This window comes from Orcinus orca, chromosome 3 (genome assembly GCF_937001465.1).
Source record: "Orcinus orca chromosome 3, mOrcOrc1.1, whole genome shotgun sequence".
NCBI classification, from domain to species: Eukaryota; Metazoa; Chordata; class Mammalia; order Artiodactyla; family Delphinidae; genus Orcinus; species Orcinus orca.
In genome coordinates, this window is record NC_064561.1 from 16526745 (window position 1) to 16553394 (window position 26650).

The 26650-nt window shown below is 41.2% G+C and overlaps 1 protein-coding gene across 2 annotated transcripts; it reads left to right on the forward strand.

Annotated features, from left to right (window-relative positions):
* Positions 1-946: 946 nt before the first annotated feature.
* Positions 947-25486, forward strand: ZNF454 (zinc finger protein 454). Of its 2 annotated transcripts, XR_004479227.2 has the most exons (6): positions 947-1211; positions 1633-2269; positions 4214-4340; positions 4748-4837; positions 22171-24897; positions 24983-25486. XR_004479227.2 is itself a non-coding variant. In XM_004284039.3 (5 exons), exons 2-5 carry the CDS (start codon positions 2237-2239, stop codon positions 23502-23504), a joined length of 1584 nt encoding a protein of 527 aa, XP_004284087.1. In that variant the 5' UTR covers positions 947-1211; positions 1633-2236; the 3' UTR covers positions 23505-25486. The 2 variants fall into 2 exon arrangements, 1 of the variants encoding a protein (XP_004284087.1); XM_004284039.3 differs by having other exon boundaries at positions 22171-25486.
* The last annotated feature ends 1164 nt before the right edge of the window (positions 25487-26650 follow it).

Here is a 26650-nt window from a genome sequence, read left to right on the forward strand (position 1 = left end):
CTGAGAGGTCCATTCTTGGCTTTTTTTCCGCCACCGACAAAGTTAAAACTCTCTCATCTTTCCTTCCCGAGCTCCGTGAAAATTCAAAGGCAACTAAGTATCTCCAGTCGGATCTTTCTATATTTTACCTCATCCGTGCCCGCCTCCGCAAAATACTGTCCACAAAAATAAATACCACCTCACTAAATACCACCCAGTTGTACAAGACAGACTCCTTGGCATCCAGCTCCTTCCTCCTGATAAGTCGTGGAGAACCAAGTTTATTCTACCTGTCGACGTTTCTCGCGCCGTGCCCTTGGTCCCGTGGCCACCACTCTAGTCCCAGCCACTATCCGCTGGGTCCTGAACTGCCGCAGCAGCCTCCTCACTGGTCCGCAGGCCTTCTGCCCGCACCTCCGTCCTCCCGGTCCCCGGGCCCCACTCATCGCCCGAACCACGCCCCAGCACCAACGCCAGGCCACACTGTTAGCTTTTTTTGCATCCCCGTGGCCGAGGCACAGTCCCGCTGCCTTCTCAAGTCATCTCCGCGCGGTCCTCCGTCGGGAACGCTCCTTTTCGACTTGTCGCCTCCTTCTGAGTCCTTGGGGGCCGTCCTGGATCAGCTCTACTCACCGGATCAGGTGCCACTTCCTCGGACTGACCTTCCTCATCCCTTTGTTAACTTTTCGTTGGTCTCTGCCTTCCCTAGTCTGACCCAAACGGAACCAAATCCTCACGTGCGGGTTAGCGCGCGGGTGGTTACCTGCCTAGGGAACCGTGACGCCTCCGCCGAGGTCCCTGGGAAATGTAGTTTCTGCAAGGAAACCCCCTTGGCCTGGGTGGGGTGGGGGGTGGGGGTGCTGAGCGGCGGGGCCCTAATCTGCTCAGGCGCGCAGTATCAGTTTCTCCGCCCGGCGCTGGTGCGGGCGTTTGCCGCCGATTCGCCCTCTGGGAAGTGGAGTCTGCGAAGCAGAAGCGCTGCAGCTCTCTGACTTGAGGGAATCCGGCTCGGCGGGTCTCCCGGCAACGCGCAAGCGCAGTTCGGATTCGGACTGCAGACTCCACTTCATTGTGTTCTGCCTGCGATGTGGCGGTGGCGGTCTCTCGCCGCGGGCAGAGGCTCCTCGAAGGGCAACCCAGTGGTGACTAGACACGGTGGCCGAAGCCGCATCGGGAGAGCGGGAGCAGCCTTGGGGTGGTGGAGCCCGGTGGGAAGGGCGGATGAAAACCGAGTAGGTCTGGGTCGTGGTCCGTTCTGAAGGACGGTAATCTGATGCCCCAAACTTCCCGGGACGTATGGCTAAGGTTTGATTCCAAAGACAAAAAGGCCAGGTGTGAGCTCTCGGGTTTAGGGTCCGAATCTGCGGGTGCATGTGGAAAAGGATGCGGTCAGGGCCTCTGGCGTGTGTTTTGGAAACGACTCCGGGAAGCCCATTTACGCTCTGTGGTAGATGCTCCCGGTGTGGTCCGGATCACAGTATCCGGAACTCGCTAAGGCCGGGTCAGCAGCTGCGCAGCCCCTGCAGCAGCTTCCCAGGGGACCTGGCAGAGGGCGGGAGGGTGGGTTGTACGATTAACATTCGTGGCGCCCAACGCCCACTCCCACCCCCACCCCGCACAAATACATAGCTTCTCTCCCACCTTTGACTCCAGGTCTCCCAAACTGGGCGCCAGAGAAGGAGAGGCTTGAGGCCAGAGAACGGCATGGCCTTGAGAGACGTCTCGACAATGAAAATCCAGCCTTCTTAGCTTCTTTTCTAGGAGAAAGAAGACGACCCTCCTTCTCTACTTCTTTCACTCCCCGCCCAAGGATTAGGCAGCCGTCCAGGCAGGAGACACACTTTTCTTGAGATCTCTCAGCATAATTTAAGGGCAAAAGGCTGGAGAGTGTGTAGAAAGTGTGAAAACGGGCTGGAGGGTGCTTTCTTCAAGAAAAGTCAAAGTATTTAAATACAGAAGGGAAGATATGGAGGATCTGACTCAGATTGCTAGGGGGAAAATTGGTGGGGGGTGCTGGGAGTAGCTGCAAGGTGAGCTATTCCCTTTACAGGGGAGGCCATCAGAAAGACCCTCCAGGAGGAGAGAGGATTGGGAGCAAATAGGGACTAAGAATTCACTACCTGGAGTATTGGAGGATTCCCAGGGTGTGAATGCTCAAAGCCCCACTCTGGACTGCTGTGTGGTATCTTTTGACCCAGTCCTCTCCTCATAAACAGTAGAAGGTGTTACCAGCCTGAGGCTCATCAGAGAAGAAGGAATGGCAGTCAGGTGCCTGCCAACCGTGGTCCAGGTGAGTGAGGGATTGCTGTGGGCTTCCCCCTCTAAATTGCCTTAGGAGATTTGAATGTAGTAGTTGAGGAGGGTGGGCCTGTTTCTTTACCCTGACCAGGAGCTTTTCTCCCAGTCCAGTCTCACTCAGGAGCCTGACCCGCTCCTGCCCACCCCCCATCTTGGGCACATCCTGGTGGGTGTCAGAGCTCAGGAACTTGCTAAAGCTCACCTAAGTGACACAACTGGAAGTGAAACCCAGGTTGGTCCAAAGTGGAAACCTGCACTCTTTCCACTAGCAAGTAAAATAAGAGTCTAAAGTGGTAAAGGCAGTACCTAACATAGGAGTGATAGAAGAGAGAAATTGGAATGCTTTCTTAGAAAGGTGGGATTTACTGGGCTTTAAAAAAAATTATATTTGGCTTTTTACTTCAGAGGAATATTGGGTACAAATGAAATCATTCAAGTGGTATGTTTTCAATTTCAATAAATTACTGAAAAGCTTTGAGCAGTGCTAACTTCATTAGAATAAGGGTATGGACTCCACTTTGAAGGAGACAACGTTCATTTGAGTGTACAAATTCTGATGAATTTGGTAAATTTGTTCTAATTCATTCACACTTAAACCTGTCCAGGGCAGGAATCTGTGGCAGAAATCACTGGAAGGGCTGAGCAGCCGATTGAAAGTGCCATGTCAACCCAGTCCCAGCTCACTGGTTGCTCACCCTTCTCCTTGGTTTCTAGCTTGTCCTTTAGAACCCATCTCAGGCACCACTCTTGTTTTGAAACCTGTCTTCACAGTGCCAGTCCACTGTGATATTTCTCTTCCCTAGCCTTTTCCTCAAATTCATTGTTGGTGTCACACAATTATCTTGTGTTTACAGGCTGCCATAATTTTGGTTGCCATTCAGCAGACCTGTATTAGGGATGTAAAATGTGCCAGGTATTAGATCTATGCCCATGAAAGAAAGGTGAACAATGTTCCCTGACAGATTGGTTCATGGGTTCAGTCCAACAAATGTTCCTTGGTTCAGCCTACTTTGTGCAAGGCTCTGGGTGCAGGTAACAGAAACCTAATTCAGACTACCTTAAGCAAAAGCAGGTCTTTATTGGAAGGATACTGGGATATTGCCCAAAATCCAAAGGCCAAAATGCACCTGTACTTCAGCTAGGCAAGTGGGGTCTAGAATAATCTAAAAGTCCTTTCTCTTGGACCCTTGCCTTTCTTCTCTGGGCTTCTACCTAACTCTTCCTTCTCAGTTCACACCAGCTCTCTTGGCCTCTCAGCCAAGTGTTTCCACAGAAGGTACAGCTGTGATCAGAGGGAACAAGGTCACATTGTCCAGAAGGACTGTTTCCATGGGAACCATGTATGTGTGTTGGGTTCAGCTGAAGAAAAGCAGGAGTTGCTGAGTAACACATTTGTAACAGGTGCTGGGTACATGGCCCATGTTCTAGAAGACATGATGGGAAGACAAGGGAGATGTGGAAATGGTCCATAGCTTCTTGGAGTTAACAGTCTAGTGGGGGAAACCAAAAGTAAACCAAAACTCAGCAAGTGGGACAGTGCTTGGATGGCCCTGCACAGGTGATATGGGAGCAGTTGAGGAGGGGTGCTGAAGAGGTAATGCTGAAGCCAAGACCTGGGTAGGATTGGTCATAGGGGTGGGGGTACAGGCAGGGCTGTGCAGATTGATGGAGATGGGAGAAAATGTTTTGGGCAAGATGAACAGCCAGTGTGAAGTCCCAGTGCTGAGGAGGCCTGTCCTCTCCACAAGGTATTTTTCTTCAGGGGAACGAAGTCTGATAAAAGCTTGACCCCTAGGAGACCCTGAGGAAGTGCTTCCCTTGTCACAGAACACCATCCCCCTTCTGTGCTAACAGCCCTGCAGACGGTCACAGCATTTCCCAGAGAGTCATGTGAGGGAGTAGCCACCAGTCAACGGGGATGGGTTTGCCCTTACAGGAATCAGTGACCTTCAAGGATGTGGCCGTGCTTTTCACCCAGGATGAATGGGCGCAGCTGAGCCCTGCTCAAAGAGCCCTGTACAGGGATGTAATGCTGGAGAACTACAGCAACCTGGTGTCCCTGGGTAAGTGGGAGCCTCTGAAGTCTCATCTTCATATTTGGAGATTTCTTTGGGACCCGTAAACTGGTTCCATACAGAAGTTTGGGTTGGGAGTGAGCTGTTCTGAGGATGTTATCTCAGTGCCTATCCTTTGTGTCCTGGGCACAGGGTTCTTTGGAGTCTAAGTGCAGATGTCTCAAAGGTGACTAGAGGTCGAATCCTCCCTCCCTTCCAGCAGAGAGGAAGACGGGAACAGATTCTCTGTGTCAGGCCCAAACCATCTTTTCCTCCTTCTGGGAACTGTTGTCTACCCTGGGCCCCTATCAGGTCACCATTTCCAGGAAGTTCTATGGACCATACCTCATCCTTGCAATGATTTTATCTCTGGTATGAACAGATATGGCCCATTTTTCTTTCCCCCTCAAAAACAGGACTCTTAGGACCCAAGCCAGATATGTTTTCCCAGCTCGGAAAGGGGGAAGAATGGATGCCGGAGGACTCCCTGGGAGGCTTCTGTCTTGGTAAGCATGCTGCATGTGGGAGGCATTGGGAGGAACACAGCACGTGCGCCAGGCCTGTGGACTGAGAAACGAGCATCTTTTCCCTTCATGTTCACCTCAATACCTTGTTGCCATATTTGTCCCCACGTGCATGTGGCACTCCTTTCTTGTGGCAGTTTGTGCCTCCCTGGATCCTCCTCCCCATGATTTTTCTTCTCTCTCTATTTGGCATAGATGGACAGCTCCCCACTGTGCTTGTGTGTCCTGTTGTTCCCTTCAGCATCTGACCGTGCAGTCTCCACTCACACTTCTCCAGTGAGGAGGAACAGCATAGGTTACACACAGCTGAGCAGCTTCTGGTCCTCAGGGCCAGTCACCATGTGCCTACTGAGGCAGCTCTTCTAGCTAAACATTGCACATTTCTTCAACCACCTTCATATTTGTTCATCCACGTGTACCTACATTCAGCATTTAATTATTCTCCACCTTCTGCTGGTGCTGCACTGGGCTGTAAGCACCATACGAGCACAGCCAGATTTTTTGCCCGTTTTGCTGTATTGCTCATGCCCAGCACAGTGCTTGGCACCTAGTAATTGGCAAAGACTTGTTGCCTGGGGATACAGAGAACACGACAGTTTAGTGGCTGTTACTTGTTTTGAGGAACCCATTGGATCTGGTAGCTTAAGAACGGGAGCAGGGGTGCCTTTCCCTAAACCCCCCAATATTTTAGCTATTGGCATGTTCAAGACATTACATTTCACTTTCTGCCAGCATTTGGCCAATTGTAAAATATTTTTAAAAACCTTTTGTTACTGATTTTTCACAGGAGCCCAATGAAGTAGGCAGGACTTTATATCCTACAGTAAGTAACTGTTTACTAGAATGTCTAGGATCTAATCTGTTATGGAATTTATATGTCTTAACTCCAAAACTCAGTTATCAAAAAAATCTTTTAACTTACCCCAATAGCATTCTGAATTTGTATGTTCTATTACACCCAAACTAAGGCATTTTTAATATTTCACTCAGTATTATATTATACAAGCAGTGTTATAACAAAAAAAGACAAGGGATGGGAATTAAAAGAAATTAATCCACTGTCTCAGTACTCTGGCCTATTAACATCATTTATTCTTCCATTATTCATCATTGACACTAATTCTTTATTGCACTTTTGAGGGGGAATTGTGAAGATGAAGAGGACTTTTATGCCTAGAAGGGATTTTATAGTCAGGTATGAGTAATGACATGAAAAACCATGAGGTCATGGTTCAGTCCTTCCCAGATGCCTTTCACAATCCTCTGTTCCAGCACCTCTTGTTTCCTGGACACCCTAAGCTGTGAGCTGATTCACGAAGGATGATTAGTGGTCAGCCAGTCAGACATGGAAAGAAATCTTATTTTTCCCAATAAACTTTTGGGGTTTTGTGTTGCTGTTGTTGTTGTTTGTTTGGTGGGTTTTTTTTGTTTGTTTGTTTGTTTTTGTTTTTTGGCTGCACCATGCGGCTTGCGGGATCTTAGTGCCCCAACCTTAGTTCCCCGACCAGGGATCGAACCCAGGCTCACAACAGTGGAAGCACAGAGTCCCAACCACTGTATCACCAGGGAATTCCCCCAGTAAAGTTTTATAGTTGTTCTTTCAATTTCCTATTAAAATTATAGTGCTGTTTTTTAATAGAACTACCTCCTTGTTTTTCAACTGGAAATTGCTGCTGTAAAGAAGTGGTAGTCATTTCCAAATATTTATTCCCCTTGTCACTCTCCAATTCTTATTCTTAAAGTGTTCACTGAATTATTTTTAGTATAGTTTTTTATTTCTGTTTCACTTCTTAATGACTGGCTAGGACTTCAAAAACCATTTAGAACAATGATAGTAGGTTTATCTCTGATTTTTCAAAGGATCGGATCTAGAACTTTTCCATTGTTGCATCAATCACTCTTGGTTTAGGAAGACACTTAATTTTAATAATAGTAAGAAAAAGTCCTTCTGATAGCTTTCTTTTAAAATTTTTCTCTTCCCTGGGCCATGATCTAGTGTAGGCAGGGAGCTGACATTTGAGCCCCTGTGGATCAGCACTGTGCTGGGTGATCTCCGGGGATTTGTTAGCTGCCCCATTTCAACCTTACAACCTGTGAGGCACATATGATTAACCCCACTACAGAAAACCCAGAAAACTCAACTTCAGGATGGTTAACTAATATCAATGTATTTAATGTTGCCATTTTGTTGCAAGTCAGGATGAGGGTTAAACCAGTGTGACCCTCAAATGGTGTCATTCCCCCGCCTTCTCCAAAATAGCTTTAATTCTACAGAAATTGTTTACCCAGTAAACCTAAAGAAAATGACCTGATCCCTTAATTTGAGTAGATTGCTAATAACTTTTTACATTTCTTCCTTATTTATTAATCTGTTTAGTTTCTTTTTGTTATATCAATTGTACATTTGCCCTTTAGCTTTAAATTATCTTTTCTTGAGCCATAAAATGTATTCATTTACAACTGTGCATGGTATTCATCTATAATTTTTTTTACATCTTTATTGGAGTATAATTGCTTTACAATGGTGTGCCAATTTCTGCTTCACAACAAAGTGAATCAGTTATACATATACATATGTTCCCATATCTCTTCCCTCTTGCATCTCCCTTCCCCCCGACCCCCCACCACCACCCCTCTAGGTGGTCACAAAGCACCGAGCTGATCTCCCTGTGCTATGCGGCTGCTTCCCACTAGCTATCCATTCCACGCTTGGTAGTGTATATATGTCCATGCCACAACTCCCGCCCTGTCACAGCTTACCCCTCCCCCTCCCCATATCCCCAGTCCATTCCCCAGCAGGTCTGCGTCTCCATTCCCATCCTACCCCCAGGTTCTTCATGACATTTTTTTCTTTTTTTTTTCTTAGAGTCCATATATATGTGTTAGCATACGGTATTTGTCTTTCTCTTTCTGACTTACTTCACTCTGTATGACAGACTCTAGGTCCATCCACCTCATTACAAATAGCTCAATTTCATTTCTTTTTATGGCTGAGTAATATTCCATTGTATATATGTGCCACATCTTCTTTATCCATTCATCTGTTGATGTTCACTTAGGTTGTTTCCATCTCCGGGCTATTGTAAATAGAGCTGCAATGAACATTTTGGCACATGGCTCTTTTTGAATTATGGTTTTCTCAGGGTATATGCCCAGTAGAGGGATTGCTGGGTCGTATGGTAGTTCTATTTGTAGTTTTTTAAGGAACCTCCATACTGTTCTCCATAGTGGCTGTACCAATTCACATTCCCACCAGCAGTGCAAGAGTGTTCCCTTTTCTCCACACCCTCTCCAGCAGTTATTGTTTCTAGATTTTTTGATGATGGCCATTCTGACAGGTGTGAGATGATATCTCATTGTAGTTTTGATGTGCATTTCTCTAATGTTTAATGGTGTTGAGCATTCTTTCATATGTTTGTTGACAGTCTGTATATCTTCTTTGGAGAAATGTCTATTTAGGTCTTCTGCCCATTTTTGGATTGGGTTGTTTGTTTTTTTGTTATTGAGCTGCATGAGCTGTTTATAAATTTTGGAGATTGATCCTTTGTCAGTTGCTTCATTTGCAAATATTTTCTCCCATTCTGAGGGTTGTCTTTTGGTCTTGTTTATGGTTTCCTTTGCTGTGCAAAAGCTTTGAAGTTTCATAAGGTCCCATTTGTTTATTTTTGTTTTTATTTCCATTTCTCTAGGAGGTGGGTCAAAAAGGATCTTGTTGTGATTTATGTCATAGAGTGTTCTGCCTATGTTTTCCTCTAAGATTTTGATAGTTTCTGGCCTTACATTTAGGTCTTTAATCCATTTTGAGCTTATTTTTGTGTATGGTGTTAGGGAGTGATCTAATCTCATACTTTTACATGTACCTGTCCAGTTTTCCCAGCACCACTTATTGAAGAGGCTGTCCTTTCTCCACTGTACATTCCTGCCTCCTTTATCAAAGATAAGGTGACCATAAGTGTGTGGGTTTATCTCTGGGCTTTCTATCCTGTTCCATTGATCTATCTTTCTGTTTTTGTGCCAGTACCATACTGTCTTGATTACTGTAGCTTTGTAGTATAGTCTGAAGTCAGGGAGCCTGGTTCCTCCAGCTCCGTTTTTCGTTCTCAAGGTTGCTTTGGCTATTCAGGGTCTTTTGTGTTTCTATACAAATTGTGAAATTTTTTGTTCTAGTTCTGTGAAAAATGCCAGTGGTAGTTTGATAGGGATTGCATTGAATCTGTAGATTGCTTTGGGTAGTAGAGTCATTTTCACAATGTTGATTCTTCCAATCCAAGAACATGGTATATCTCTCCATCTATTTATATCATCTTTAATTTCTTTCATCAGTGTCTTATAATTTTCTGCATACAGGTCTTTTGTCTCCTTAGGTAGGTTTATTCCTAGATATTTTATTCTTTTTGTTGCAATGGTAAATGGGAGTGTTTTCTTGATTTCACTTTCAGATTTTTCATCATTAGTGTATAAGAATGCCAGAGATTTCTGTGCATTAATTCTGTATCCTGCTACTTTACCAAATTCATTTTTTAGCTCTAGTAGTTTTCTGGTAGCATCTTTAGGATTCTCTATGTATAGTATCATGTCATCTGCAAACAGTGACAGCTTTACTTCTTCTTTTCCGATTTGGATTTCTTTTATTTCCTTTTCTTCTCTGACTGCTGTGGCTAAAACTTCCAAAACTATGTTGCATAAGACTGGTGAGAGTGGGAAACCTTGTCTTATTCCTGATCTTAATGGAAATGCTTTCAGTTTTTCACCATTGAGGACAATGTTGGCTGTGGGTTTGTCATATATGGACTTTATTATGTTGAAGTAAGTTCCCTCTATGCCTACTTTCTGCAGGATTTTTATCATAAATGGGTGTTGAATTTTGTCGAAAGCTTTCTCTGCGTCTATTGAGATGATCATATGGTTTTTCTCCTTCAATTAGTTAATATGGTGTATCACGTTGATTGATTTGCGTATATTGAAGAATCCTTGTATTCCTGGAATAAACCCCACTTGATCATGGTGTATGATCCTTTTAATGTGCTGTTGGATTCTGTTTGCTAGTATTTTGTTGAGGATTTTTGCATCTGTGTTCATCAGTGATATTGGCCTGTAGTTTTCTTTCTTTGTGACATCCTTTTCTGGTTTCGGTATCAAGGTGATGGTGGCCTCGTAGAATGAGTTTGGGAGTGTTCCTCCGTCTGCTATATTTTGGAAGAGTTTGAGGAGGATAGGTGTTAGCTGTTCTCTAAATGTTTGATAGAATTCGCCTGTGAAGCCATCTGGTCCTGGGCTTTTGTTTGTTGGAAGATTTTTAATCACAGTGCTTGTGATTGGTCTGTTCATATTTTCTATTTCTTCCTGATTCAGTCTTGGCAGGTTGTGCATTTCTAAGAATTTGTCCATTTCTTCCAGGTTCATCTATAATTTTAACATTTTACATTATATCCTCTTTCTCATTTCCAACTTTATCTGTGTATTTTCCCTCTAAAATTTGTTGAGACTTTTTGTAGAGAACCAGCTCCTATTTCTTTTACATGCTATAATTTTATTTCGACACTTAGCATTATCATTTCCTTTTTTTACTTAAAGCAAATATATTTTGATACTGTAATCCTATCTACAGAACAGAATATGTAACATTTTTGAACAGCCTGAAGAATGGGCAAACACCTCCATACCCTGCTCTCCAGCTGAAGAAACAGAACAAAGCTGCATATGTGAAATTCGATGTGTCCCTCCTCATCAGATCTTCCTCCTTTCATACCAGAGAACCACTAGCTTGAATTTTACATTAGCTCCTGTGCTGCTCTTCTTGCTCTTTACCACATTTATCCATAGCTCTGAGCAATATCGTTTAGCTTTGCACACTTTAAAGTTGATATATATATATGTATTGTACTATAGATACCTTTCCACAGCTTGCATTTTTTTCAATCCTTGTTGAGATGTGTAGCTCTAGTCATTTTTAACTGCACTCTGATACTCCTTCAATGGCTATACCTTTATTTAACTATTTTCTTGCTGATAGACCTGTAGGTTGTTTCCAGACTTTTTGCTGCCTTTTGAATGATGCTGACCTGAATATTCTTTTTTTTTTAAATTTATTTATTTAATTTTGGCTGCGTTGGGTTTTCATTGCTGCACACGGGCTTTCTCTAGTGGTGGTGAGTGGGGGCTACTCTTTGTTGTGGTGCGTGGGCTTCTCATTGAGGTGGCTTCTCTTGTTGCAGAGCATGGGCTCTAGGCGTGCAGGCTTCAGTAGTTGTGGTGCGAGGGCTCAGTAGTTGTGGCTTGTGGGCTCTAGAGTGCAGGCTCAGTAGTTGTGGCGCATGGCCTTAGTTTCTCCACAACATGTGGGATCTTCCTGGACCAGGGCTTGAACCTGTGTCCCTTGCATTGGCAGGCGGATTCTTAACCACTGCACCACCAAGGAAGTCCAGACCTGAATGTTCTTGTACATACTTCCTTATACCCATGGGCCTTGTTTGGGAATTTCTTTAGGTGTATTCATAGGTGTAGAAATAGTGGGTTTAAGAGTATATGCTTCTTCAGGTCTACTACATGGTCCCAGATTGCTGATTAAATTAGTTGATCCAAATTATACTAATAGTTGATGCAGGTTAGTTGATGTTACTTTGGCAAGTAACAGGAACTGAACCAAAATTCCTAAGAAATGGTATCTCATTATAGTTTTAATTTGCACTTCCTTGTTTACTGGTGGACTTGAACATGTTCATATGTTGATTATTTGTGTTCTGTGACATATTCTTCATCCATTTTTCTGTTATAGTTTATCTTTTTCTTATTCACTTGTAAGACTTCTATATATAATTAGGAATTGAATACTTTATCAGTTAATATGTGTGCCAGGCTATAGCTTATCTTTTCTCTTTCTTTACTAGCAGAAGTTCGTAATCAGTCTTTGTCTTAATGATCTTTATCTTAGTGCTTTCTGTGTCCTGTTTAAATAATGCTTTCTACCCTTAGCTCCATGAGGGAAGGACTTGGTCATGTTTGCTCTTGTATCTCAGCTCACCAGGTCCCAGTATGTATTTGTTGAATGAAATCATGAATTTTTTCTAATAATAATTTACTTTTGTCTTTTTTTTCTGTATAAATCTTATCAGAGGTTTGCCTTTTTAATAAATTTAATAAATAATTTTTGACTTTACTGATCGTTTCTATTTTATCTTTATTTCATTAATTTTTGCTCTTCATTATTTCTTTCCTTTGAATTTTTTGGAGCTTATTCTGTCCTTTTTCTTTATTTTTAGTATTAAATGTCATAACAATAATGCATTTAGTTTAATGAAACTACAATGTTTATTATGAAAACTGATGGCCTCTTATCCCCCCTTATCCCCATTCTCTCCTCTTTAGAAGTAACCATTTTCTCTTCTTTCAGTTGATTATTTGGTACATCTGTTTCCATGTCTTCAACGAATGTGTTTATATTGCTACCTCTTGACTTTTCAGTTTTAGGCATTATTTACTGAATTCCTTCTATAAAAGTGAGGACTAAACTCACCTCCCCGACTATTCATCTTACTACCTTTTCCATTCCCTGTCCTTCCAATAGGGTTATAGTGTACTTAATGGTCAGAGAAATAGTCATTGTTTACATTCTGAAGCTCTATTCACAGCTGATCCATGAAGTAAGTCCTGGCAACTTTTGCTTTTGCTTTCCTAAGCAATCTTTCCCAGGGTTCATTTAGTTTAATTTAATTTAATTTAATCTCAGACCTTCTCTAGTTGTCTGCATCTCGATTCTCAAGACTTTTAGATCAGAAGTCATTCTGACAATTTCATTTTCCTGGAAAAGTCTCTTCTGGAGCCATCTGACCTGCTCCTTTCTGGAATGGCAGGTGCCTAGCTGTCATCCTCCTGCAAATCCCATCTTTCCCGGCCTGCACGTCCCACATCATCCTTTTTCTTGGCTTATCTCTTCATTTGCACATGTCTTCCAGTAGCTTCCTAAGAAAGGATGCACAGGAATAAGTTTTTGGTAACCTAGCAAGTCTGTAAATGTCTTTTTCCTGCCGTAACACTTTCTGGATAGTTTGACTAGATAGAATTCAACACTGGAAATCTTTTTTCTTCAGAATTCTGAAGACATTGCTCTGTTGTTTTCTAGACCTAAGTCTGCTATTGAGAAATCCAAAATCTTCAGGTTCTTCATCACTTGTGACCTGTTTCTCCTCTCTGAAAGCTTGCATGATCTCCTCATTTACTCCTGTGTTTCTCAGTGGTGTACCCTGGTGTGCTCCTATACTTCGATCCACTGAGGATTGGTGAGCCTTTCCATCTAAATTTCTGCCCTGTGGATCTTGGACATTTTCTTCTAGCATTTTTTAATTTCCACCTTCAGTTTTCTCTATTTTCTCTTGATGGAATGCCTGATACCACCTGGACTGGTCTTCTAATTTTATCTTTTATATATATATATATATATATATATATAAAAATCTTACTGTCCCCAGTAAGTTTTTTTTGTTTTTTTAAAATATTTATTTATTTATTTATGGCTGGGTTGGGTCTTCGTTTCTGTGCGAGGGCTTTCTCTAGTTGCAGCGAGCAAGGGCCACTCTTCATCGCGGTGGATGGACCTCTCACTGTTGCGGCCTCTGTTGTTATGGAGCACAAGCTCCAGACGCGCAGGCTCAGTAGTTGTGGCTCATGGGCCTAGTTGCTCTGTGGCATGTGGGATCTTCCCAGATCAGTGCTCGAACCCGTGTCCCCTGCATTGGCAGGCAGATTCTCAACCACTGCAAAACCAGGGAAGCCCTAATTTTATCTTTTTATTAAAATTTCCATCTTTATTTTTTTTTGTTCTACTTTTGACAGGTTTCTTCAGTTATGTCTTCCAGTTCATCTATTGAGATTTTTAAAATATGTTTGTTTGTTTGTTTGTTTGTTTGTTTTTTGCGTTACGCGGGCCTCTCACTGCTGTGGCCCCTCCCGCTGCGGAGCACAGGCTCCGGACGCGCAGGCCCAGCGGCCATGGCTCACCGGCCCAGCCACTCCGCGGCATGTGGGATCCTCCCGGACCGGGGCACAAACCCGTATCCCCTGCATCGGCAGGCGGACTCTCAACCACTGCGCCACCAGGGAAGCCCTTAAAATATTTTTAATCAGCTTCATTAAAGTATAATTTACATGCAATAAAATTCACCATTTTAAGTGTAATATTTGATCAGTTTTGACAAATTTAGCACCAAATCAAAGGAATAACATTTTTGTCATCTCTAACCAAAAATGCCTTCTTACCTCTTTGCAATTAATCCCATCCCCTGTCCCCAGCCCCTGGCAACCACAGGTCTGCTTCTGTCACTGTGAGTTTACTTTTCCAGGATTACTTTTCCATTGCCTAAAAATAGTTGTTTCATTTTTTCCCTGGTTTTCTAATTGTTTATTGTGGGAATTCTCTGTTGAGTTTTCAAATTCTGCCATCCTTTTTAATTTCCAAAAACTCTTGTTTTATTTGTAAGCTCTTATTCGTGTTTTACAATTGTAATATCTTACCTCTAAAGGTAATGATTTCCAAAAACACTTTCATCTCCCTTTATAGGCACTGTGTTCTCAAATTTTCTCTTTGATTGTTTTGATATCTCTTTGGTATCTCTTTCTTGTTAGAGGCTTTCCTCAGTTGGAAGAGGGAAACCTTCCAGCTCCTCTGAGTTGGGGAAGGGATCTGAGGGCATAAAGGCTTCATAAACTGACCTTAATCCAAAACTCCTTGTTTTATCCACCCTCACTCTCAGATGTACTTGATAGTGCCAAGTCTTGAAACTTTTGATGATTTGGAGGAAATTGGGTCAGTTTCTGGTCCCTCCCTGGGGGTGACCTCTTGACTACATTGTATAGGGTTTGGATCATACTACTTGCATACCTTGTTTGATACCCTAGAGTTATCAATATATAGTTTAAACCCATACTTTTTTTTTAGTGTGGCCCAATGCAGCTACAGGTACTGCTCCTAATTCAGCCCCAATGAAGTAACCTGGGCCCCAGTGAGAACTGACTCTGAGGGTCCAGTCTTTCCCCATCTCAGTTCATCTTCAGCGTCGTGAAACCAGGGTGTGTTTGACCCCCTCTTGATAACACAATTAGATGAGTGTTTTCCTGTAACACAAAACGTTAAAAAGCCAATTTTCTCTTATATATAGGTGATATGTTTTATGATCACAATCAAGAAAAGGCTTTAATAAACATAGCTATCTAATAGCTGCTAGAAAAGAAAGCTAGCAATTGGTTGTTTTTATTGAGCCAAATTATTATTTTTGAAAGCCACTCCCAGATTTTTTAAGTTAACTTTTATTGAAGTAATACTAACACAGGAAAATACATAAATTATAAGTGTACAGCTCATCAGATTTTTACAGTATAAATACATCTGTATAACCAGCACCTATATTAGGAAATAAAATGTTCCTAGAACACCAGATATCCCCTCCCATCCCCTCTGTTTCTTTTGTCCTGAAGATAATTACTACCCTGACCATAGCTTTGTTTTGCCTATTTTAAAACTTTTTATAAATGGAATCATATGTGTCTACTCTTTGTGTCTGGCTTCTTTGGTTTCACAGTGTATTTGAGATTCATCCATGTTGTCTTATGTAGCAATAGTTGGTTCATTCTCATTGAGGTATGATATTTCACTCTGTAAACCTACCACTATTTATACATTTTACTGTTGCTAGACATTTGGTATATTTCTGACTTGGAGCTATTATCAGTAATACTGGAACTATTATGAACATTCTTGTACATCTTTTAGAGAATGTACGTTATACATTTCTCTTGAGCATATAGCTAGGAGTACTATGTTCATGAGTAGGCAAGCTTTTTTTTTTAATTTATTTTTTTTGGCTGCGTTGGGTCTTAGTTGCAGCGCACGGACTTCTCTCTAGTTGTGGTGTGAAGGTTTTCTCTTCTCTAGTTGTGGCGCACAGGCTCCAGGGCACGTGGGCTCTGTAATTGTGGTGTGGGCTCCAGAGTATGTGGGCTCCATAGTTTGCGGCATGCAGGTTCTCTAGTTGAGGGATGTGAGCTCAGTAATTGTGGCTTGCGAGCTTAGTTGCCTCACAGCATGTGGGATCTTAGTTCCCTGACCAGGGATCGAACCTGCGTCCCGTGCATTGTAAGGTGGATTCTTTACCACTGGACCACCAGGGAAGTCCCTGCAAGCTTTAATAAACACCACCAAATAGTTTTTTTAAGTGGTTATACCAGTTTATACTCCAGCCAGCAGGATACGAGGGTTCCATGTCCTCTTATATACTTAGTATTGTCATTAAAAGTTTGTTTTTCACCATTCTAGAGGATATATGGAGTATCTCATTGTATCTCAACTTATGACTAATGAAGTTGATCATCTTTTTATTTTTTTATTGATCATTTAAATATCCTCTTTTGTAAAGTATCTATAAGTTTCTCCCCTATTTTCTATTTAGTTGTCTAATCTTACCTTATTGATATATTTTAGGGTTGTTCATTTGGGATTTGATCCTCTGTCATATAGATACATAATGCATTATAAATATTATTTCACACTTCGAATAATGGTGTTATTTGGTAAACAGAAGTTCTAAATTTTTAGGATAGTCCAATTAATTGGGGTTTTTCTTAAAGTTAATGCTTTTTGTGTCCTACTTAAGACATTTAATGCCATGAAGATCTTCTGTGTTTTCCTTTATTCTTTTGTTTTTCATATTTAGGTCTACAGTCCACATGGAAGATTTATTTTCATTATTTTCCATAAAGGTATTCAGTTGACCCAGGATCATTTACTGAAAAGACTATCTTTTCCCCCATTGTACTGCAGTGTACCTTTGTCATACATAAGGGGACTGCATGGGCATAGGTCTGATTCTGGGTCTATAATCTGTTCCGCTGGCCTGTTTGTATACAGACTGGACTTCCTTAAATGTTCAGAAGAATTCACTAGTGAAGCCATCTCTGCTTGAAAATTTCTTTGTGAGAAGGTATTAAATGGAAGATTCAATTTATTTATTAGATGTAGGACCATTCAGATTTTCTGTTTCTTCTTGCATCTGTTTTGATACACTATACCTTCCTAGAATTTAGTCTTTTAGTTTATTGGCATAAAGTTTCCTCATTATGCTATTATCTTATAAATCTCTTTAGAATTTGTCTTGATGTCACCTTTATCATTCTTGATAGTGGTAATATGTGCCTTCTCTCTTTCTCCATTAGTCTTGATAGAGGTCTATCAATTTTTTATTAAGTTATCGATTTCTGTTATTTTTATTATTTCTTTCCTTCTCCTTTGTATTTAATTTGCTATTTTTCTGATTTCTTGAGATTGATAATTGATACAGATAGATAGATGTACATTTCCTTCTAACCATGCTGTAGCTGCATTTTGTAAGTTTCATTTCATGGTTCTATTATCATTAAGTTTAAAATATTTTCTAATTTTTGTTTTGATTTCTTCTTTATCAGTTATTTAGAAATGTATGGACTAGTTTTAAAATATCTGGATTTTCTAACCGTCTTTTTGGTATTTTGTTATTCACTTCTGGCATAATTCCACTGAGTTCAGAGTACACATTCTGAATGATCTCTGTCCTGTGAAATGTGTTCATACTACTTCACATCCCAGTATATGTTCAGTTTTGGTAAATGTTCTATATGCACTTAAATATGTATATTCTGTCATTGTTGGGTATAGTGTTATAAGTATATCATTTAGATCAAGTTTGTTTATCTTGTTATTCAGATCCCCTATTCTTAATGGTTTGATTTGTGAGTTATTGAGAATGGTATGTAAACATATCTCACTATCATTGTTAATGTTTCTCTATTTTTCCTTTTTATTTTCTCAATTTTTACTTTATACATTTTGAAGTTATATTATGTGAAAATGTAGATTTGTTATATTTTCCTAGATAATTGAACCTTTTGTCAATATGAACTATCTGAAAGCCTGTTTTCTCTAATATTATGAGATTTGTCTGATATTAGTATAGGTATACCAGCTTTCTTGTGGTTAGTGCTTGCTTGATAAATCCTTTTCCATTCTTTTCTTTCCTTTTAATTCTGGATCTATATTTTTGATATTTCTCTCCTGAGTGCCATATAGTTGGATTTTATTTTTTTAATCCAGCCTCACAACAGTTTTTTATTTGTTTGTTTGTTTGTTTGTTTTTGCAGTACATGGGCCTCTCACTGTTGTGGCCTCTCCCGTTGCGGAGCACAGGCTCTGGATGCGCAGGCTCAGCGGCCATGGCTCACGGGCCTAGCCGCTCCGCGGCATGTGGGATCTTCCCGGACCGGGGCATGAATCCGTGTCCCCTGCATCGGCAGGAGGACTCTCAACCATTGCACCACCAGGGAAGCCCAATCTTAGTTTTTTAATAGGAGAATTTAGACCAATTACTAATATGTATAGGATTGGACGTCTGCTATTTCATTATTTAATTTTAATTTTACTTACCTGCTTTAAGTCCATTTTTTTTCTTGTCTTCTTTTGAATCAACTATTTTTACTGTTCCATATTCCAATGAGCTTGTACCTTCTTTAACTAGTCTTAAAGACTGTATGAGCTTGTATCTTTAACCAGTCTTTTATTGGTAAGTCTAATAAGTAAAACCAGCTTATTACTATCCAAAATAAATAATTCCCAGACAATGCTAATAGCTTAAAACAATACTATTTTCTTCCTTTCATGTCTTGTGGTATTTTTGCTATGTATTTTAATTATGTATATATTTTCAACCTCTCAAGACATTATAATTATTGTTTTGTGCAATAATATTTTTATTTACTTTTTCCATTGCCTTTTCTTACTTTTACACCTGGGATTATCTTTCTTCTGCCTGGAACACTCCTTTTATTGTTTTTTTTTTTAATATGGGCCTGCTGGTGACACAATCCTTGTTTTTATTTGTACAGAAATATCCATTTCATATTTACCTTTTTGGGACATTTTGTTTCTATTGAGTTCTAGTTTAGCAATTTTCAGCACTTCAGATGCTATTTCATTGTCGTCTTTTTTTTTTTTTTAGACAATTACAGAGCTGTTTTTTAAAATTTATTTAATTTATTTTTGTCTGCATTGGGTCTTCGTTGCTGCACGCAGGCTTTCTCTAGTTGTGGTGAGCAGGGGCTAGCTACTCTTTGTTATGGTGTGTGGGCTTCTCGTTGCCGTGACTTCTCATTTTGCGGAGCACAGGTTCGAGGTGTGTGGGCTTCAGTAGGTGTGGCATGAGGGCTCAGTAGTTGTGGTTCATGGGCTGTATAGCACAGGCTCAGTAGTCATGGTACACAGGCTTAGTTGCTCCACGGCATGTGGGATCTTCCCAGACCAGGTCTTGAACCCATGTCCCCTGCATTGGCAGGCAGATTCTTAACCACTGTGCTCTCAGGGAAGTTCCTATTTCATTGTCTTCTGTTTTCCCTTGTTGCTGATTGAAAAGAGAGCTATCAGTTTTATTTTTTTCTCTTTTAAAGGTAATATATTTTTCCTCTCAAGGAAATTTCAAATTAGTCTTATGTTTTCAGTAGTTTGACTATGGTGTACCTAGGTGGATTTTCTCTGAATTTATCCTGCTTGCAGTCTGTTGTGCTTCTCAAATTCATTTTTCAACCTTTTTTTAAAAAAATAGTGTTTTTTGCCCCATTCTTTTCCTCCTCCCATTCCAGAACTCCAGTCACACATGTGTTAATAAATGTTTTCACCACGTCTTATATGTCTTTTTAAATTTTTTCCTCCAGGTTTTACCATGGATATTTTCTGCCTATGTATTTTTTTTAGTTCACTATTCCTCTCTTCTGCTATGTCTGATATACTGTTTCTTAAAATATTTATTCATTTTATTTATTAAAAATTTTTTTTTCTCTGTGTCGGGTCTTTGTTGTGGCATGCAGGATCTTCTTGTTGCAGTGCAGAAGCTCTTCGCTGTGGCACATGGGCTTCTCTCTAGTTGTGGCGTGCATGTTTTTTCTCTCTCTAGTTGTGACACTTGGGCTCCAGAGCATGTGGGCTCTGTAGTTTGTGACACATGGGCTCTCTAGTTGAGGTGCACAGGCTCAGTAGTTGTGGCGCACAGGCTTAGTTGCTCCGTGGCATGTGGGATCTTAGTTCCCTGACCAGGGATCGAACCCCTGTCTCCTGCATTGGAAGGCAGATTCTTTACCACTGGACGATCAGGGAAGTCCCAATGTCCAATATACTGTTAAAGCTATCTATTGAGTTCTTAATTTCAGTTATATTTTTCAGTTCTAGAATTTTCATTTGATCCTTTGGTTCCAATTCTCTGTTAAAGTTCTCATTCTTATCTGTTTTATTGAACATGTTAGTCACACTTATTTCAAACCCCATGTCTGATAATTTTGGTATCTGAGTTCTGAGGGTCTTTCTCTATTGTCTGTTTTTTCTCTTGATTCAATAATTTCTTAGTACTCCTGGTACTTTTTGACTGAATCCTTGACATCATGTGTGAAAGAGTGAATACGCTCTGGATGATGTTATGTTCCTCCAGAGGAGATTTTCCTTCCCTCTGGTAGACAGCTGGAGTACAAGCAAACCACCCTAATCCATCCACCCAGGGACTCATTAGCTGGAGATTGGGTTGAATGTTTATGAAGCTTTACCTATCTCTTGTTTGCCCTTGCTGTTAGGTTGTAGACCTCCAGGAGTCCCAACTGAGAGCTTTACATGTTCACTCTGACCACTGTTCACCCCCCAGCCCCCCAGAAGGTCCTGAACTCCAGTTTTTGGCTCAACAGTACTATAAGACTATAGAGAATTCTGAATTTCTGCTTAGCTTAGTCTCTTGCCCTGAGAAGTTTAAGAATTCAGCAAATTCTCTGATGAAAAAAAACACTGTTAGAATCACCTCTATATTTCCCTTCTATCCCAAATATTAGACTATCAAGTTGGCCTCAAGTGATATCTGATGCCTTTAGACAGATTTTTTTTTTTCAATTCAGATTTTTTGGGTGTTTTTTGCAAGAATCTGGTCTTCCACAGGCTACTTTGTCAGGTCCAGAAGCGAAAGTCAGTTCTTAAGATTTTGAGATTTGGCAAAACTGGTGTTTAACTTTAAACATTCTTTGTTTTGAGCAAGGATATATTATTCTAAGCTAACAAGGATTTTAGCCTTAAAGTGTACCTGTTTAACTTTCTTTTCCAGGTAAGTACAAGGAGTTTTATTATTATTATTATTATTATTATTATAGCTCTTTATAGATTTTCTGGAGTGAGTAGGAGAAAAAAGCATTGAGGGAGGCTTGTTCTTGATAGGCTTTCCCAGGAATCTTTGCATCATCTGTGTTAGTATCAAGTCCTTATCATTGCATTTCTTAGTACAAAGTCTTAAATAGACTTAACACAAAAGACAGATATTCACAAATACGTACAGAAAACTAGTATGCATTCAGAACTCTGCTTGTTAATATCAGGATACCCATGAGACCAAGTGAGACTGTTGTTGAGTAAGTGTGGAATTTGTTTTGGGGGAGAGGAATCATTTTGTCAGACAATTCATGGGACCTTGGCCCAGATCCCAGTAGCAGAGTCCCATTTCTAATGACTATTATACTCCTTTCCCCAAATTCAGGGCCTTGCCTCCAAGACATACTGGATATATCCTGGCAGATTTGCTGCTTTCTTCCTAATTTTTTATGCTCACATATACATCCTCATGGTACATTTTCCTTATATCAATGTCACATTATTCATATAGGTTTGAAGATGTTGCTTCCTCACTGGTAGCAGGAGGTTCTAACTTTATTAGTAGGTATCAGTGTTTCACAGGCTCTATAGTAGCCTAACTTTTTATTTTCCATCTGAATGCTAAAATGTGTCTATAAAACATAAATGCTCGTTTTAGTAGTTACTCTGAAGCTGAACTTTTTTCTACCAAGTGTTGACCTCTAGTTTCAATGGTTTCTTACGGTCACATCTAGGTTATTTTAAAGACCATATCACTAAAACAGATAAGGTACATTTTTTTCTTATCTGTTAGCATAGTGTGGTCTTACAGGTGTTTTTGAGGCTTCAAAATTCAGGTAACTTCTCTGTAATCACAAAGAAAATAAATATTGTACTCAGGATCCCAGCTCAGGCCTGTGACTTCTGAATGCCAGCTCCAAGCTCTCCTGCTTCATACATTGTATAGTTGTCAACCCCTTCCTGCCATGTCCTCTGTTCACCTCTTCTCCCTTTTCCTGTTTTATCTTCACTTCAAGAAATCTTCAAAATTACAACCTCTCTGTTAGCATTATAAACAAGGTCACGTTCTTATCCCAACTAGCTGTTTTACTAGGATAAAACAGACATTTGAATTTTTGATGTCTTTCAGATTGGATGACTACACCTGTGAGTAAGAAATCAACTCTCAAGGCAGATATTCCTGAAGGAGAATTGGGTCAGTGGATGATAAAGGAAAGATTCACTAAAGATACTCACTGGAAATATGATACACTGTTGGAATGGCAGCATGGAAGCCAGGAGATAAAGTTGCAGCAAGTGATGCTTGCTCATGAGAAAACTTCATCTGTGGTTGGTGACCAGAAATGTGATGAATCTGGGAAGCACTGCACCATGAGCTCATCCTTTGTTCAGAGTCAGGGATTTCAATCTAGCAAAAAAGCCTTTGAGTGTAGTGAGTGTGGAAAAGTCTTCACTAAGAGTTCAACCCTCAATAAACATCAGAAGATTCATACTGAAAAACTTAATGCAAATCAGAAAATTCTTATTAAAGAGAAGCGATATGAATGTAGAGAATGTGGGAAAGCCTTTCACCAGAGCACACACCTCATCCATCACCAAAGAATTCACACTGGTGAGAAGCCGTATGAATGTAAGGAATGTGGCAAGGCCTTCTCAGTGAGCTCCTCACTTACTTATCATCAGAAAATTCATACCGGAGAGAAGCCTTTTGAATGCAACTTATGTGGAAAAGCTTTTATCCGAAACATACACCTTGCCCACCATCATAGAATACATACTGGAGAGAAACCTTTTAAATGTAACATATGTGACAAAGCCTTTGTGTGCAGGGCACATCTTACCAAACACCAGAATATTCATAGTGGAGAGAAACCCTATAAATGTAATGAATGTGGGAAGGCCTTCAATCAGAGTACAAGTTTTCTTCAGCATCAGAGAATTCACACTGGGGAGAAGCCTTTTGAATGTAATGAATGTGGGAAGGCTTTCAGGGTGAACTCTTCCCTTACTGAACATCAAAGAATTCATACTGGAGAGAAACCTTATAAGTGTAACGAATGTGGGAAAGCTTTCAGGGATAATTCATCCTTTGCTCGACATCGGAAAATTCATACTGGAGAGAAACCTTACAGATGTGGTTTGTGTGAGAAAGCCTTCAGGGACCAATCAGCCCTAACCCAGCATCAGAGAATTCATACTGGGGAGAAACCTTATGCGTGTAATATATGTGAGAAAGCATTCAGTGACCATTCAGCCCTCACTCAACATAAGAGAATTCATACTAGAGAAAAACCTTATAAATGTAAAATCTGTGAGAAAGCCTTTATCCGAAGTACACATCTGACTCAACATCAGAGGATTCACACAGGAGAGAAACCCTATAAATGTAATAAATGTGGGAAAGCTTTCAACCAGACTGCAAACCTCATTCAGCATCAGAGACATCATATTGGAGAAAAGTGATATGGAAGAGCTTTGAGACTAAGTGTATTAATTATTGAATGCAAGAGAATTTCCATTCTACAGAATAACCATGAAAGCTTACATGAAGATAGTCATTTTATTTACTGAGAGTCAAGGTTCACAGTAGTGTGGGTTTTGAGAACTTAAGAATGTCAAACACTCCTCATAATTCAGAACTGCCTCAGTTGAATAGTCTGAATTAGTCTCAATTACCAAGTATCAGAACCAACATGGACCTTCATTAACAACATAGAAATTAGTTGACCATTAAGATAAATTATAAAATTGTAAAAATTGAGAAGCACAGGAACAAAAAAGTAAGAAAATGGTCTATAAGCATTTTACTGTACTTGATTCTCTTATATAGGAGGGTTTCTACCTTTAATGGAATGCTTTGTTTTCCTCACCCCCACTATTTACACCCAGTGTAAAGAAAGTGCAGTCACCTGTGCACTGGCCCAGGAGTTACTTAAATTATGCTTCCCACCTTCTGCTTCAAACCAACTTTTGTCAGATTTCCCTGGTTCATGTGTCCACTGGCTTCTTACCTGTATTCTTCTCCTGGGACAATTCATTTGAACTGTGTGTCCCTTTTTGATTTAGCAACTCCTAACTGATAACATCATGTCAGTTACTACCACCCAGTTTGCCCTTGAAGACTGTGGTTATCTGACCTCACACACAGTCCATGATTCTGGATGTTGTTCCAAACCCAGCTTTCAGAACTCAGGACCCCTATCTGGAAGGCAGAGGTTGATAAAAATTCCTGAGTAACCCAGGTCCTCTGGGCTTCAGTTTGACTCTGACCCTCGGATAATCCCTAAAGTAGGGGCTTAATCTGTGCAGACATTCCCCCCGCCAGTTGTTCTGCACTGTAGTTACGCTACACACGGCAGTCAGGGGCATGCTCAGCTTCGGGTGTAACGATCCCAGCCACCTAGAGATGTTCTGGGCACTGCTACTTCTGTGACTTGCCATTTCCTGATGTGCATCTGACAAGGGAGGTTAGAGCCTCAAGGGAGTTGTCAAAAGGCTGTCACCCACTTTTTCCCTTGGCTGGGCAATCTTCTGTGTCCACTGCATTAGTGTATATTTGTTACTCCCAGAATATTGAACTGCTGCATCCTGGTTCTTGCCCTGCTTTTGTCTACTTTTCTGAAGGTATCAACTCTGTTCACAGAAAACACAGAGAGCTTTGAATTTCTGATTTTGCATTTGGAAGTGGCCATTTCGTGTCCTCCACCTGGGTATTCCACCACTTAAAGATTACCCCGTTCTGACAGTGGTGAGCAGCGTGTTGAGTAATTCCATGGAGTAGTCAACAGCACCATGACATTCTCTGGCAGGGGCAGTGTCCATGCCCAGAAGTCTGAGTAATACTCTAGTCCTGCAGGTACAGTTCCTTCACTATCTTTAGTTCTTCAGTGCTGTCTGTAGAAGTCACAGATAAAATAACATCTGTGTCCCTTCACACACAGCCTCTGGGGGCACCTCCCCTTCCCCACCACAAAGAATGCGGAGCCTGCACTACTGCAGACTGGAGCATACTACAGCATGAAGGTGGAAGAGCAAATCAACTGTTGTCTGGGAAGCAGTGTGACAGGTTCCTGGTCTGTGGAAGTGCTCTCTATCAATTTGGGCAACTGCCGGCCCCTACGAATGCTGCACCTCAGCTCCAAGTTACAGGAGAGGATAGTCTGTCATGGTGGAATCAGGACTTCAGGTTGAACATGGACTTGGAAGCTTCCAGCAGCTTTAAATACCCAAGTTCTCTAAATTCAGCTCCCACCTAATAAAGGCCACTGGTGTGGGTAGGCATCTCCTGTTAGATCAGCAACTCATCCTTTCTTCCCTATTGTGCTTCAGGTGAAGCAACATTTCAAGAGGTTGCTTGGAACTCTCCATGCCCTGGGCCCACACATGTTCATGTGCAGCCTTACATGGCTGGCAACCCCAGATTCCACAATAAACTTGGAAAGCTGCTCACTGCTACAGAGATCTGCCTTCAGTACTATCCCTATGGCCCACCTTGTCCTCACTATTACCTCCTTGCCTTGAATCCCTCACAAGGAACATATTTCTCAGCTAACTTTGTTGTTCCTTTTTTTTTTTTTTTTTCTGTATGCAGGCCTCTCACTGTTGTGGCTTCTCCCGTTGTGGAGCACACGCTCCAGATGCACAGGCTCAGCGACCATGGCTCACAGGCCCAGCTGCTCCACGGCATGTGGGATCTTCCCGGACCGGGGCACGAACCCGTGTCCCCTGCATCAGCAGGCGGACTCTCAACCACTGCACCACCAGGGAAGCCCATTCCTTTTGTTTTTAATGAGAGCTGCTGCCCCTTGGAATGTGCTTGCATTTGGGCTAAGGCCAAGACCTTCTGCCACTCATCCCAGTGGCAGCTCCAGCAGCTGTGCTTCCACCAGCGTTAGTGCAGTCTGAAGGCCCTCCATATGATTACAGTCCACTTTCCCTGAGCCCACCTCTGTCAGGCTTGGGTCTTCATGAAATTAGACCTCTGAGATGCCTCTGAGATGCCCCCTGGCTGGGGAAGCAAAAAGTAAATGGCCTATTAGAAATGCCTGAGTCAACTTGGATATATTTATGATAGTACTGTTCATCTGACCAGACCATTAGCATTGGCTTTATTACATTATGCCATATGATTAACACCTTATGGTATGACCACCTCAACTAAGTGAGCCAAAATTTGCCTGGGTGCTATTTCATACTTTTTAAATCTGAAGTAGGTTCTCCACACCGACAGTCTGACCTTTGGCTTAACCCCCCAAAAGTGCGTTTTTGAGAACTCTGAGTTAAAGTCCCTCAGCCACCTTTTCTTCTGCCAGCTGATCTGCATGGTATTAGACAAAAGTTGAGCAATTCTTTATTTTTTAAAATTTCTTTAACATACTTTATCTCATAGTAATTTTTCATCAATACCTTGTTATAGAAAAAGTCTAAAGTAATGTAGATAATATTAAGCTTATATTGGTGAATTAGTTTATAAAAAATATATTCATATGAATTGTCTTATCTGTGCCTAACAAGAGTTGAGCAATTATTGACAGGGACTTTTCTCTACCCTAACCTCCTAGGAGGAGCAGTTCATTCTGCACCTCGCTTTTCTAGTTTTACTGACAGAC

Bases quoted from the DNA above. Each gene is read 5' to 3' on its own strand.
- ZNF454 (XM_004284039.3), top strand. From the start codon at position 2,237: ATGGCAGTCAGGTGCCTGCCAACCGTGGTCCAG. The intron at 2,270-4,213 runs GTGAGTGAGGGA...TTGCCCTTACAG, and splicing joins GCCTGCCAACCGTGGTCCAG to GAATCAGTGACCTTCAAGGA. The intron at 4,838-22,170 runs GTAAGCATGCTG...GATGTCTTTCAG, and splicing joins CCTGGGAGGCTTCTGTCTTG to ATTGGATGACTACACCTGTG.